Below are 13,065 nucleotides of genomic sequence, written 5' to 3'. Positions count from 1 at the left end.
CCAGCTGCCACAAAAGAGAGCTGCCCAAGGCTGGAAACTCTGGTGAAAACAAAAAGCTCTCAGCCTCAAAGGTGCTGACACTTCAAGTAGGAAAACTGAGAAAGAATACAGGCTTTAAATTTCCCTGGAAAAACAGTAAAGTTCCTTTGCAAAGGAGATGTAGCAGGAAGAAGCCAAGTTATCAAGTGGAGGTTGTGACTCAGTTTGTAGGAAATAATTAAAACCTGAATGTGGATGCATCCTTAGCTTAAAGAGTCACTTTTCCAGAAGTCGTATGCTTCTTTCCCTACCTCCAGCTCCTGGATGATGACCTCCTTATTTTCTATCTCTTCTCCTCTAGAAGGTAAACAGACAAGAGACAAGTAAGACATGAAGGAAAGCTCTGGAGAGAGTAGACATTACTAGAGCAAAAATGACACTTCCACTGTGCTAAAGAAGCATAAGTCAAACTGTGTGTGCTGATCCAGTGCTCATGGGGAAGAAGTGATCACCTAGGTGGTGTGGTCTGAACATTGGTACAGAATGACTTCTCGACCTGCCAAGACCTGAAATTCCCACTGTGAAAGTTAATCATTTGTTAGAGCACTTGTACTTTAAGTGTGCTTTGGGGACCCTTAAGGGTCTTGAAGACCCTTTCAATGGGTCTTCAAGGGTAAAACTATTTTCATAATAATACTAAGGTGTTATTTGCCTTTCTCACTGTGTTAATATTTGTAACCATGATTGCAAAAGCAATGGTGGGCAAAATTGCCAGTGCCTTAGCACAAATCTAGCCAGTTGCACTAGGCTGTACTATCAGTCAAAGTAATCTTTACTGCTGCACAGAAAAAAAAAAAAATCCAGTTTCACTGAATATCCTGAGGAAGCAGGAAAAAAAAAAAGCAACCATTTTATAAAATCTCAATCTTTAACTACATATCTTTTTAAATGTTATGTGATAAAACACGAAGTATGCATAAAGCGCTTCTGCTGCATACCAAAATATGATGGTTATTTTAGGGAAACTTACATGTGTGACTGTTTAAGCTGCAAACTGAACTGTCTGCTTTTCTTCATGGAATATTTTACTTGAATGATCAGCTAACAGACAAACTATGGTTGTTATTCATACTTGGAAGTTTGACAGACACTTTCTTAAAAATGAATAAAATAGGCATGTCAACTCAAGGAAAAGAACTGACAATACTTGTTGTCAACAATAAATTTTGGGCTTTCAAGTGAAAATTTAAATTTTGGAAAGTTTCCGTCCACCATTTTGAGTTTGACAGTTTCCAAATAGGTCAACACTTTTAAGATTGTAGTGATACTAACAAATATTTTTCGATACTGTATAATGAAATGTATCAATATTTGGAGGATGTGCATAATTCAGTGAACCAAAATGTTCCAAACCACCAATGAAACATCACGTTACAAATCATCCCAGGTCAGGCCGGGGGTAGTGGCGCAATCATGGCTAACTGCAGCCTCAACTCCCTCGGCCAATGGATCCTCCTGCCTTAGCCTTCCAAGCAGCTGGGACCACAGGTGCAAACCACCATGTCCAGCTAATTTCTTTTATTTTTTGTAGCGATGGGGTCTCACTTTGTTGCCCAGGCTGATCTCAAACTCCTATGCTGAAGCGATCCTCCCATTTGAGCCTCCCAAAGTACTGGGATTACAAGAGTGAGCCACTGCACCTACCCAGAAGTTCCCTTCTATTTCTAGTTTATAGTTTTGCTTTGTTTTGAGACAGAGTCTCGCTCTGTTGCACAGGCTGGAGTGCAGTGGTACGATCTGCTCACTGCAGCCTCTGCCTCCTAGGTTGAACTGATTCTCCTGTCAGCCTCCCGAGTAGCTGGGACTACAGGTGTGCACCACCATGCTCAGCTAATTTTTGTATTTTTAGTAGAGACAGGGTTTTACCATGCTGACCAGGCTGCCCTTGAACTCCTGACTTCAGGTGATCTGTCTGATTCGGCCTCCCAAAGTGCTGGTATTACAGGTGTGAGCCACGGCGCCCAGCTATGTGTGTGTGTGTGTGTGTGTGTGTGTGTGTGTTTAAATTGAGTGTTTTTATCATGAAAGGGTGAGGTGCTGGGTTTGATCAAATTCAGTACAGTGGCAAGATCTCGGCTCACTGCAACCTCCGCCTCCCGGGTTCAAGCGATTCTCCTGCCTCAGCCTCCTGAATAGCTGGGACTACGGGTGCATGCCACCACACCCAGCTACTTTTTTGTAATTTTAGTATAGATGGGGTTTTGCCATGTTGGCCAGGCTGGTCTTGAACTCCTAACCTCAAGTCATCCATTCACCTCGGCCTGCCAAAGTGCTGGGATTACAGGTGTGAGCTACTGCTCCCAGCCTGATTGTTTTTTACCTGCTGAAACCACCCTGGTACCCCTGGGGTAAATCCCAGGAATGTAAATAATGCCAATCTTCTCAATTTTTAAATATAATTTTATTTTACTTATTTATTTTTGAGATGGAGGTTAACTCTGTCGGGCAGTCTGGAGTGCAGTGGCGTGATCTCAGCTCACTGCAACCTCCAACTCCCGGCTTCAAGTGATTCTCGTGCCTCAGCCTCCTGAGTAGCTGATATTACAGGCGTGACCCATCATGCCCGCCCGGTTCACTAAATATAACTTTAATAATATCATATTTGTTACATATATTATTCTTAAATTTTTTTTTTTTTTTTTTTTTTTGAGACGGAGTCTCGCTCTGCCGCCCAGGCTGGAGTGCAGTGGCCAGATCTCGGCTCACTGCAAGCTCTGCCTCCCAGGTTCACGCCATTCTCCTGCCTCAGCCTCCTGAGTAGCTGGGACTACAGGCGCCCGCCACCTCGCCCGGCTAGTTTTTTGTATTTTTTAGTAGAGACGGGGTTTCACCGTGTCAGCCAGGATGGTCTCGATCTCCTGACCTCGTGATCCGCCCGTCTCGGCCTCCCAAAGTGCTGGGATTACAGGCTTGAGCCACCGCGCCCGGCCTATTATTCTTAAATTAATAAACTGTTTTAAATTTTTGCTTTTTTTTTTTTTTTTCTTTTTTTGAGACAGAGTTTCACACTGTTGCTTGGGCTGGAGTGCAGTGAGCCCATCTCTGCTCACTGCAACCTCCATCTCCCGAGTTCAAGCGATTTTCCTGCCTCAGCCTCCTGGTTAGCTGGGATTATAGGCGCCTGCCACTACACTCAGCTAATTTTTTGTATTTTTAGTAGAGACAGGGTTTCACCATGTTGGCCAGGCTGGTCTCAAACTCCTGACCTCATGATTCACCTGCCTTGGCCTCCTAAAGTGCTGGGATTACAGGCCTGAGCCAGTGCGCCCGGCCAAATTTTTGCTTTAATTTTTATGACAAATATTGACAGATTAATCAAAAGCTCTTTGGGGTCCTTAATAATTTTAAAGAGTGCAAGTTGGGTGCGGGTGCCTCATGCCTGGAATCCCAACACTTTGGAAAGCTGAGGAGGGAGGATCCCTTGGGCCCAGGAGTTTGAGACCAGCCTGAGCAACATAGTGAGACTTCATTTCTACCAAAAGTATTTTAAAATTAGCCTGGTGTGGTGGCACTATGCCTGTAGTCCTAGCTTCTCTGGAGGCTGACCCTTAAGCCCAGCAGGTCAAGGCTGCGGTGATCACACGACTACATGTGAAACCCTGTCTTGGAAAAAAAAAAAAAAGAACTTAAAGAAAAATTGCAAGGGAGTCCTGAGATGGAAAAAAAAATTTTTTTTGAGACAGAGTCTCATTCTGTGGCCTAGGCTGGAGTGCAGTGGCACAATCTCAGCTCACTGCAACCTCCGTCTTCCAGGTTCAAGCGATTCTCCTGCCTCAGCCTCCCACCACCATGCCTGGCTAATGTTTGTATTTTTAGTAGAGACGGTGTTTCACCATGTTGGCCAGGCTGGTCTTGAACTCCTGACCTCAAGTGATACATCCACCTCAGCCTCCCAAAGTGCTGGGATTATAGCCATGAGCCACTATGCCCGGCCCTGAGATGTAAAATTTTGAGAAACACTGCTTCAAAGATATGTTGTCCTAGGCTGGGTGTGGTGGCTCACACCTACAATCCCAACACTTGGGGAGGCAGAGGTGAGAGGATTGCTTGAGGTCAGGGGTTTGAGACTAGCCTAGACAACATAGAGATCTGCTTCTCTTTAAAAAAAAAAAAAAAGGTTGTCCTTACTTTAGAAACTCATATGAATAATATATATACTGGGAAAGACAGTCCTGCAAGATGCTACTTTACCAGTCTCCTGAGCTGGGTGAAGGTAGAGAAGAGGTGACCTAGTCTCCTGAACCGAGTGAAGATAGAGGAGACCTGTGGGAATGCACGAGCACTAACTGGTGTTTACATAGGCTACCCTCCAACCTTTGAAATTACCTGATACTGTTCCCATATCTGATTTTGAATTTATACACATTGGGTCCTGCATGAAGAAATCTCGTCTCTGGAAATGGGTAGGTAAAGGGTTTTAAACTCATTGCTCCCAAACGACAGCCTAAATAAAATAGAAATATTAGATCATTACTAAAAAGCTAATGATTATTCCTTATTTACAGGAAAGGGAACCCGCCCAATCTGTAACATCTCTTCATGAGTAAAACGTCCAACACTCATCACTATTGCCTATGAACCAGGATCATCACCTGGAGCATTCTCCTACCTGCATGGGGAAAATACAGTGTGTTGGGATAATCTTTATGCTTGCAGTTAAAAGCCCAGAATTCAAGTTTGATCATTTATGGCCTTGTGTAAATCATTTCTCTTCAAGAAGACTAATGATACTAGTATCTGCCCTGATGACTCACAGGGTCTTTGTTAGAATTAAATGTTTCTCCCAAGTATCTCTTGAATCTGTTCTTCTCTCCCATCTCCACTTTCACTGGAATCTCAGTGGATACATAGAGGGCTCAAGTTAAATAATGACACAATCCAAAGGATACACCAATTACAGGCCAATTAGGAGGATGTTTGCTATCAATTTTAGATGAAATTAAGATATTACTACAACTTCCTGCCACAACTAATGTAGCAAATAAGGGTGTACACTAATGTTTTTGAGTGGCACCAAGGAATGGCTTATTTTCTAGATCTATCAATTACTCTTCCTCTCCCCTACTTGTGAGGCTTCCCTGTGTCCCAAGAGTGCCTACTATACCCCAGCACTTATTGTTTTATTCCTCCTGTTCTAGAATCTCTGTCCACTTAAGGTCCTCTCTGTGGGAAGTTAAGGAAAGGAAAGAGATGGGAAAAATAAAAATAAATAATTAGAGTAGATCCAGAGTTCCTAATGATCAAAACTAGTTATATTCATTAGTACAAGTATACAAATATACATGGTATTGCTTTCAGAGGCAGCTGAGATGGAGTCAACAGAACAGGCCCAAAATAAGGAGAATTTGAGTTTGAATCTCATTCCAATGTCCCTAATTTCTCTAAGCCTTGGTTTTCTTTCTTACACAATAACAACTCTCAATAACAACTTTTGCCATGCCCTATTCTAAGTTTAATCTCAATCCTCACAACAAGCCTATAAGTCTAAATTTGATAGGTGAGGAAATCGAGGCACTGAGGGATGAAGTAAACTGCCCACAGCTATATGAATGTTGGAATTTGAATTTATTTTTTATTTTATTTTATTTTTTTTGAGACGGAGTCTCGCTCTGTCGCCCAGGCTGGAGTGCAGTGACCGGATCTCAGCTCACTGCAAGCTCCGCCTCCCGGGTTCATGCCATTCTCCTGCCTCAGCCTCCCGAGTAGCTGGGACTACAGGCGCCCGCCACCTCGCCCGGCTAGTTTTTTGTATTTTTTTTAGTAGAGACGGGGTTTCACCGTGTCAGCCAGGATGGTCTCGATCTCCCGACCTCGTGATCCGCCCGTCTCGGCCTCCCAAAGTGCTGGGATTACAGGCTTGAGCCACCGCGCCCGGCCTGAATTTATTTATTTATTTATTTATTTATTTATTTATTTATTGAGACAGAGTCTCGCTTTGTCGCCCAGGCTGGAGTGCAGTGGTGCAATCTCGGCTCACTGCAAGCTCCGCCTCCTGGGTTTACGCCATTCTCCTGTCTCAGCCTCCCGAGTAGCTGGGACTACAGGCGTGCACCACGACGCCCGGCTAATTTTTTGTATTTTCAGTAGAGACGGGGTTTCACCGTGTTAGCCAGGATGGTCTCGATCTCCTGACCTCGTGAAACGCCCGCCTCGGCCTCCCAAAGTGCTGGGATTATTACAGGCGTGAGCCACCGCGCCCGGCCGGAATTTGAATTTAAACTAAGGCAATACAGATCCAGAATTGATATTCTTTTTTTTTTTTTTTTTTTTGGAGACAGAGTCTCACTCTGTCGCCCAGGTTTGAGTGCAGTGACCGGATCTCGGCTCACTGCAAGCTCCGCCTCCCGGATTTACCCCATTCTCCTGCCTCAGCCTCCCGAGTAGCTGGGACTACAGGCGCCCGCCACCTCGCCTAGCTAGTTTTTTGTATTTTTTAGTAGAGCCGGGGTTTCACCGTGTTAGCCAGGATGGTCTCGATCTCCTGACCTCATGATCCGCCCATCTCGGCCTCCCAAAGTGCTGGGATTACAGGCTTGAGCCACCGAGCCTGGCCCACAATTGATATTCTTAACCACTTTGCCAGTCTGCTTCCTGGGGTTATAAGGAGGAAAAAACAAGATAATAAACATAAAATCACTTTTTAAGTAGTAAAATATCATATACACATAAAGGACTATTTTCATTATGCTTTTCTCCATATTATTCTGACGCCATTTCTACTCAGCAGGGAAAACTCTTCTATGGTAGAAACTCTTCTATGGTAGAGTCACAAGTACTACGTGCCCAAAGAATGGAATTTCCCACAATTTCCAAAGTTCAAGTCTGGGGCTGCCAGTAAAGAGATACCCCAGTGTCTGATCTTGGCTGCTTGGGATTAGAATGACAGGAGATTGGAGCCAGAGCCCATGAGACTATTTAGACTAGAATTGCAGTCAAAAATGAAAAGAAATAGTTGTGCCAACTGCAAAGTCCCCAGAGGGGAAATAGTGATCATATCCTGAGAAAAAAACTGATGCCCCATGCCAAAGGCATGGCAGGAACCCAGGCTAGTTTTGATGTTTTAGTGCCAGATGACTCTTCTCAGTAGGCAGTGAGCCTACTTGGTGAGACTCACATTACTGCCACAGAAATTTAACTCTTAATTCTGAGGATTCTCTTTTTGTTTTTGTTTTTGATTTTTTTTGAGACAGGGTCTCACTCTGTCATCCAGGCTGGAATGCAGTGATACGATCTCGGCTCACTGCAACCTCTGTCTCCCAGGTTCAAGTGATCCTCCTGCCTCAGCCTCCCGAGTAGCAGGGACTACAGGTGCATGCCACCATGCCCAGCTAATTTTTGTATTTTTAGTAGAGACGGGGCTTCACCATGTTGGCCAGGCTGGTCTCAAACTCCTGACCTCAGGTGATCCGCCTGCTTCAGCCTCTCAAAGTGCTGGCATTATAGGCATGAGTCACTGAGCCTGACTTTTTTTTTTTTTTTGAGACGAGTCTCGCTCTGTCGCCCAGGCTGGAGTGCGGTGGCACGATCTCTGCAAGCTCCACCTCCCAGGTTCACGCCATTCTCCTGCCTCAGCCTCCAGAGTAGCTGGAACTACAGGTGCCCACCACCACACCCGGCTAATTTTTTTGTATTTTTTTTTTTTTTTTTTTTTTTTTTGAGACGGAGTCTCGCTCTGCCGCCCAGGTTTGAGTGCAGTGGCCGGATCTCAGCTCACTGCAAGCTCCACCTCCCAGGTTTACGCCATTCTCCTGCCTCAGCCTCCTGAGTAGCTGGGACTACAGGCGCCCGCCACCTCGCCCGGCTAGTTTTTTTGTATTTTTAGTAGAGACGGGGTTTCACCGTGTTAGCCAGGATGGTCTCGATCTCCTGACCTCGTGATCCGCCCGTCTCGGCCTCCCAAAGTGCTGGGATTACAGGCTTGAGCCACCGCGCCCGGCCATTTTTTTGTATTTTTAACAGAGACGGGGTTTCACCGTGTTAACCAGGATGGTCTCTATCTCCTGACCTCGTGATCTGCCCGCCTTGGCCTCCCAAAGTGCTGGAATTACAGGTGTGAGCCATTGTGCCCAGACCTTTTTTTTTTTTTTTTTTTTTTTTTTTTTTTAAGAGACAGGGTCTTGCTCTGCCATCCAGGCTTGAGTACAGTGGTGTACTCATAGTTCACTGTAGCGTCAATCTCCTAGGCTCAAGTGATCCTCCCACCTCAGCCTCCTGAGTAGCTAGGACTACAGATGCATACCACCATGCCCAGCTAATTTTTAAAATTTTTGGAGACAGGGTCTCACTATGTTGCCCAGGCTGGTCTTGAACTCCTGGCCTCAAGTGATCCTCCTGCCTCTGCCTGCCAAAATGCTGGATTACAGGCATGAGCCACTGCCATCTGGCCAGGGGATTCTACTAGGATGCAATAACTTGCCTCCCGCCCCACCCCCAACAGAGGGATGGGGCATCAGAGCAAAGGAAATAAAGGACATTTGCTCGAAATGACAGTCCAAAGAGGAAATTTCACGTGCTGTACCACAGCTGGCTGTCTGAAAGAATAAAAAACAGCCCTCTTCTAGCTAGGGCCTGTTCCTGTTAATTGCTGGCTGCCCGATTCAGAAACAAACACCATACACTAATTATCTCATTTGAAAATAAAGATTAGACAGTGTATCCCAAACAACCACATAGGAGTAATGGTTCAAATACTTCATGGGGTTATTTTCCAACATTGAGTACTGTGGCCATAGTGATACTATGTCCCAGTAACTATTATTAAGTTGATGAGATCTTGCATATGAAGGGTCAGACTCTCCTCACATTTTTAGGTGACCACAAATGATGGCTTTAAAACAAAGGAAGAAAACTTACAGGCAGTATGGGATAGTGCAAAAGACATAAGATTTGGAATTGGAGGACTAAGGCTTGAGTCCTGCTTCTGCCTCTATTAGTCATTAGTCCCTGAGCAAGTCACTTAACTTCTTCATTTCCTAGTTTCTATGTCTACAAATGGGGATTCCAACAACCCCTGTAATGTGGGGATTAAATGAGGTAATGCTGTAAGTAGCTACTTTGTAAATTCCAGAGTATTATATAAATATTAGCCATTATGATAGATTTGAAGAGTTTCTCCCTAATGCTTCACTAGAAAAGCAAATTCAAGGCCGGGCATAGTGGCTCACACCTGTAATCCCAGCACTTTGGGAGGCCGAGGTGGGCAGATCACCTGAGGTCAGGAGTTTGAGAGCTGTCCAGCCAATGTGGCGAAACCCCGTCTCTACTAAAAATATAAAAATTAGCCGAGTGTGGTGGCGGACACCTGCAATCCCAGCTACTTGGTAGGCTAAGGCATGAAAATCGCTTGAACCCAGGTTGTGGAGGTTGCAGTGAGCCAAGATCGTGCCACTGCACTCCAGCATGGGGGATAGAGTGAGACTCTATCTCAAAAAAAAAAAAAAAGCAAATTCAAGAGAGCAGTACTTTACAGGAAATCAATTCTTGAGACAGAGAGCACACACATGCAAAACTGATTAGCTTTAATCTCAATGCAAAATCTGACAAATTCCAACCAAGAACTTTTCCTTGAAAATACCCAAGAATTAGATGTAAATGACACATAGGGACTAATGCTTGAAGGAAAATTATTTTTCAAGGTTTTAGTAATTTGCTTCACATAAACATCTGGGTCAGTGCATAGAACCTGAGGCAGGGCCAAATGCTATATGAGAATAGTAATATTGACTACTGAGGCAGAAGGAGCTGATGATTTAGTACTCCGCTACTAAATATGTCTGGTGACAGTTGATAAGTCTTTCACAGTGTTGAGAAATAAAAGAGCTTCCATAGCATTTATTCAAAATACACTGACTAGGCTGGTAGCAGTGATTCACACCTGTAATCTCAGCACTTTGGGAGGCCGCAGCGGGCAGATCACCTGAGGTCAGGAGTTCCAGACCAGGCTGGTCAACATGGTGAAACCCCGTCTCTACTAAAAATACAAAAATTAGCCGGGCATGGTGGCAGGCGCCTGTCATCCCAGTTACTCGGGAGACTGAGGCAAGAGAATCACTTGAACCTGGGGAGATGGAGGCTGCGGTGAGCTGAGATTGCGCCCCTGCACTCCAGTCTGGGCAACAGAGAAAGACCCCATCTCAAGACCATTAATGAGTGTGGGTAACAAAATATAACAGGAAAATCTCACTGATGCTATGAATCCAACACCCATGTTTTAGAAATGAGGCTGTTCCTTCCACTTTTTTTTTTTTTGTTTTTTGAGACAGAGTCTCACTCTATTGCCCAAGCTGGAGTGCAGTGGCATGATCTCAGCTCACTGCAACCTCTGCCTCTCAGGTTCAAGTGATTCTCCTGCCTCAGCCTCCCACATAACTGGGATTACAGGCATGCGCCACCACACCTGGCTAAGTTTTGTATTTTTTTAGTAAAGATAGGATTTGACCAGGCTGGTCTTGAACTCCGGGCCTCAGTTGATCTACCTGCTTCAGCCTTCCAAAGTGCTGGGATTACAAGTGTGAGCCACTGCGCCCAGCCTCCTTCCACTTTCAAAAGTCCTTGGCTGGGCCAGGCACAGTGGCTCACACCTGTAATCCCAGCACTTTGGGAGGCCGAGGTGGGTGGATCACAAGGTCAGGAGATTGAGACTATCCTGGCTAACACGGTGAAACCCCATCTCTACTAAAAATACAAAAAATTAGCCAGGCGTGGTGGCGGGCACCTGTAGTCCCAGCTACTAGAGAGGCTGAGGCAGGAGAATGCCGTGAACCCAGGAGGCGGAGCTTGCAGTGAGCCGAGATTGCACCACTGCACTCCAGCCTGGGCGACAGAGTGAGACTCCGTCTCAAAAAAAAAAAAAAAAAGTCCTTGGCTGGTCTCAGAGGTCTGTCCACCTTTGCTGAAGCAGATTCATGAACACTTATACCTGGAAATGCCTTCCATTTTGGTGGGTATAAGAGGGAAGTGACTTCTCCAAAGAAGGAAATGATTTCACAAAGTCACATAATCCAGGATTAGCCCCTCAAGATTGTTGACTTCTTTGATACACGCGTTTTTCATTACAACATATCACTCGGTCAGTCATTTTACCGAACTGTAACCCTGGTCACGCTCACCACTCTACGTGACAAGGGCAATTCATTCTGGATACAAAGACATCAAAGCAAAATTTAATTTTTTTTTTTTTTTTTTTGAGACAGAGTCTCGCTCTGTCACCCAGGCTAAAGTGCTGCAGTGCTGCAGTGCTGCAGTATGTCAGCTCACTGTAACCTCTGCCTCCGAGGTTCAAGCAATTCTCATGCCTTGGCGTCTCAATTTTCTGTAGAAAATTGCATCTCTATTTTCTGTAGAGATGGGGTTTTGCTCTGTTGCCAGGCTGGTCTCGAACTCCTGAGCTCAAGAGATCCACCCACTTCAGCCTCCCAAAGTGCTGGCATTACAGGTGTGAGCCACTGCACCTGGCCTAATGTAAGCTTTTTGATTAAAGTTTCTTAGAATTATAATTTTGGACATAAAGGGTTACATCCACATTTGTTTGTCATCAAGCTCTGTTATCTATTCTGTTTTCTCACCTTGCATGGTGATTAGGATGATTAGTGAAATAATGCATGTATAATTGTTTTTTCTAGTACTTAGTACTTAGTTTTTTCTAGTACTTAGTATACAGGTTACTGGATAAAGTCTTTTTTGTAAGTGTTAAAGTCTTTTTTGTAAGTGTTAAAATATGGAACAGGAAGAGACTAATGACATAAGACTACCCAGAATACTTCCATGTTTATTGACATCATTCTGTTTTCTCATAGGTTTCTTCCTGCCCTTTCTGGTAAGATGCAACCTTTAAAATGCCATTTGTACAGGAATGGGTTTGCTCTTAGAACTGTGTCAGATTTAATTTTGTTTTGTTTGGGAGTAGGGGGAATAACTAGGAAGCTGTTCTGAAGAGAAATCAAAAGGCCTCAGTGGGTAATTCAATAAACCAGAAGGGAGTCTAAATTAACCTCTTAAGTTAACTTTGTTTCTCTTTGCTACTCTTTGCACTTAAGTTACTTTTTTGTTTTGTTTTGTTTTGTTTTTGAGACTCAGTCTCCCTCTGTTGCCCAGGCTGGAGTGCAGTGGCGCAATCTCGGCTCACTGCAAGCTCCACCTCCTGAGTTCACGCCATTCTGCTGCCTCAGCCTCCCAAGTAGGTGGGACTACAGGAGCCCGCCACAATGCCTGGCTAATTGTTTCTTTGTATTTTTAGTAGAGACAGGGTTTCACTGTGTTAGCCAGGATGGTCTTGATCTCCGGACTTCTTGATCCGCCCTCCTCGGCCTCCCAAAGTGCTGGGATTGCAGGCATGAGCCACCACGCCCGGCTTAAGTTACTCTTAAGTTACTCTTTGCACGAAAATGCATTTTCCCCATTCACCTTAACCATCATAAAAGCTAATGAAAAACTACCTTTGGCCAATAGGTCCAGGATGTGCTCCTTATTCTGGAAATGCAATAGTGTCTTATCTCACCACCCTGTCCAGTAGTTGTGGCTTGTTACTATGAAGATCAACCTGTCCATTAGAATTCACATCATGCTGATTTCACTGCAGCACTCTAAAAATCCTACCAACCCCAGGAACCCAAAAAGCACTTGGATGTACAACTGCAGGCAATGAGGGACATTTTATTTTTTTGGTTATACCATTGGGTGAGCTACCCTGAAGCAGTACATGTAAGGAAGAAGATTAAAAATGAAAAAAGAAAAAAAAAAAAAAAGCAGCAGTAGCAGTAGTTTCAGGAGGGCAAATGGTGGAGAGAATATTCTTAGCTGGAGAGAAAGAAAGCAACTTTAAAAATTGATACAGCCAGGCGCAGTGGCTCACCCCTGTAATCTTAGCACTTTGGGAGGCCAAGGCAGGAGGATCACCTGAGATCAGGAGTTCGAGACCAGCCTGGCCAACATGGTGAAACCCTGTCTCTACTAAAAATACAAAAATTAGCCAGGCATTGTGGTGGGAGCCTGTAGTCCCAGCTACTTGGAAGGCTGAGGTAGGAGAAT

The 13,065-nt window shown here is 44.6% G+C and overlaps 3 protein-coding genes across 10 annotated transcripts in view; 2 read left to right on the top strand and 1 right to left on the bottom strand.

Annotated features, from left to right (window-relative positions):
- ARL2 (ADP ribosylation factor like GTPase 2) overlaps positions 1–13,065 on the top strand; it is a 218,820-nt gene that overhangs the window by 147,183 nt on the left and 58,572 nt on the right. The gene's annotated exons all lie outside the window — the stretch shown is intronic.
- Positions 1–13,065, top strand: part of LOC126935630 (reactive oxygen species modulator 1) — a 94,028-nt gene that overhangs the window by 37,073 nt on the left and 43,890 nt on the right. The gene's annotated exons all lie outside the window — the stretch shown is intronic.
- Positions 1–13,065, bottom strand: part of MAJIN (membrane anchored junction protein) — a 35,770-nt gene that overhangs the window by 16,160 nt on the left and 6,545 nt on the right. The window contains exons 2-3 of one of the 2 annotated variants that reach the window (XM_050757309.1): positions 4,366–4,483; positions 291–336 (exon numbers count right to left, since the gene is read on the bottom strand). The exons of the other annotated variant lie outside the window; for it this stretch is intronic. Coding sequence (XP_050613266.1) covers positions 291–336; positions 4,366–4,466 — 147 coding nt within the window. The 5' untranslated portion in view covers positions 4,467–4,483. The remainder of the gene's footprint in view (positions 1–290; positions 337–4,365; positions 4,484–13,065) is intronic. 2 annotated transcript variants of the gene reach the window in all.

Source organism: Macaca thibetana, chromosome 14, assembly GCF_024542745.1.
Source record: "Macaca thibetana thibetana isolate TM-01 chromosome 14, ASM2454274v1, whole genome shotgun sequence".
In the NCBI taxonomy this organism is placed as follows: Eukaryota; Metazoa; Chordata; class Mammalia; order Primates; family Cercopithecidae; genus Macaca; species Macaca thibetana.
Note: the sequence above shows the minus strand (reverse complement) of the source record. Positions and strands in the feature narration are given on the sequence as shown.